Raw genomic sequence first — 975 nt, 5'->3', positions numbered from 1 at the left:
ACCCGCACCCCACCTCACCCCGCGCCCGTAGCGTGACCGGGGGGTAATTAGGTGATGGGGCCAGCCAGTGGGCCAGCCCGGGGTCCCCGACGGCACCAGGGGATCTCGTATAACCTGACCTGTTTGCCCCGCACACAGGGCCGACCAGGGGCAGGGCGGTCCGGTGCGGTCCGCCTAGACCCGGCCTAGGGGGTGACCTCCCCGGCAAAGACTGCACTACCCTTGTTGGAGCGGGTGGGGAGGATGATTTGCAACAAGAAGGAAAAGTACAACGCAATGTGCTTGAGGTAGACTTGGTTTAATGGGCAGGTCAGAGTTGGAGAAGAAACAGAACAAACATCAAACAGACGGGTCACCGGGTCACATCACGGCCACGTCACGGCTCGGCGCGCGCGTCGCGCAGGTTGGACGGCTGGTCGCCGTTGGCGCGCTCGATGGTGGCCGTGGAGCCCCTGCGCGGCCGCAGCCTGCCCAGGGTGCCGACGAGCGTGGAGAAGCGCGCCCCCAGCCCGCTGTTGCGCCGCTCGATCAGGTCCTCGATGGAGACGCCTGCGGCCGGACATGTGCGTCATATTCGAGCGAGGCCGGCGGCGGCTCAGAGAATGGCAATTAAGACGTAAATGCTTAGACAAAATCTACGAAAGTTTTCCCCCCAAAGCTCGCCCCAAAGTTTCATGCTCGTACCGTACCGCATGCACGGTTGCGGGCCGGTTTTGTTTATCCTAGCTGCACATGGCGCCTTATAGCTCCGAGTGAGTAGGCAACACACCCACTCGCGTGCACACGATACAGTATAACCATGAAAGTACGCATTCGTGAATCAGCCCCTCTCCCCAAGACAGTCACTGACTTACCGATGTCGCTGGCCTTGCGGTACGTTTCGCCGCGCGGGCCACCCGGGCTGTTGCACACGGACGCGTTGGCCGAGCTGCTGATGGACTGCGCGAGGCTCTCGGTGTCCGACTTGAACTCGGC

The 975-nt window shown here is 62.4% G+C and overlaps 2 protein-coding genes across 2 annotated transcripts in view; one reads left to right on the top strand and one right to left on the bottom strand.

The window, feature by feature from the left end:
* LOC113215386 (6-phosphofructo-2-kinase/fructose-2,6-bisphosphatase) overlaps nt 1–975 on the top strand; it is a 12,373-nt gene that overhangs the window by 9,373 nt on the left and 2,025 nt on the right. The window lies entirely within an intron of this gene.
* Nucleotides 280–975, bottom strand: part of LOC113205056 (uncharacterized) — a 4,226-nt gene continuing 3,530 nt past the window's right edge. Inside the window, exons 5-6 of the mRNA XM_052269451.1 lie at nt 855–969; nt 280–549 (exon numbers count right to left, since the gene is read on the bottom strand). Coding sequence (XP_052125411.1) covers nt 377–549; nt 855–969 — 288 coding nt within the window. The 3' untranslated portion in view covers nt 280–376. The remainder of the gene's footprint in view (nt 550–854; nt 970–975) is intronic.

Source organism: Frankliniella occidentalis, unplaced genomic scaffold, assembly GCF_000697945.3.
Source record: "Frankliniella occidentalis isolate FOCC.00 unplaced genomic scaffold, Focc_3.1 Scaffold92, whole genome shotgun sequence".
In the NCBI taxonomy this organism is placed as follows: Eukaryota; Metazoa; Arthropoda; class Insecta; order Thysanoptera; family Thripidae; genus Frankliniella; species Frankliniella occidentalis.
The sequence above is the reverse complement of the archived record's forward strand: the minus strand, read 5'-3'. Positions and strand labels throughout refer to the sequence as shown.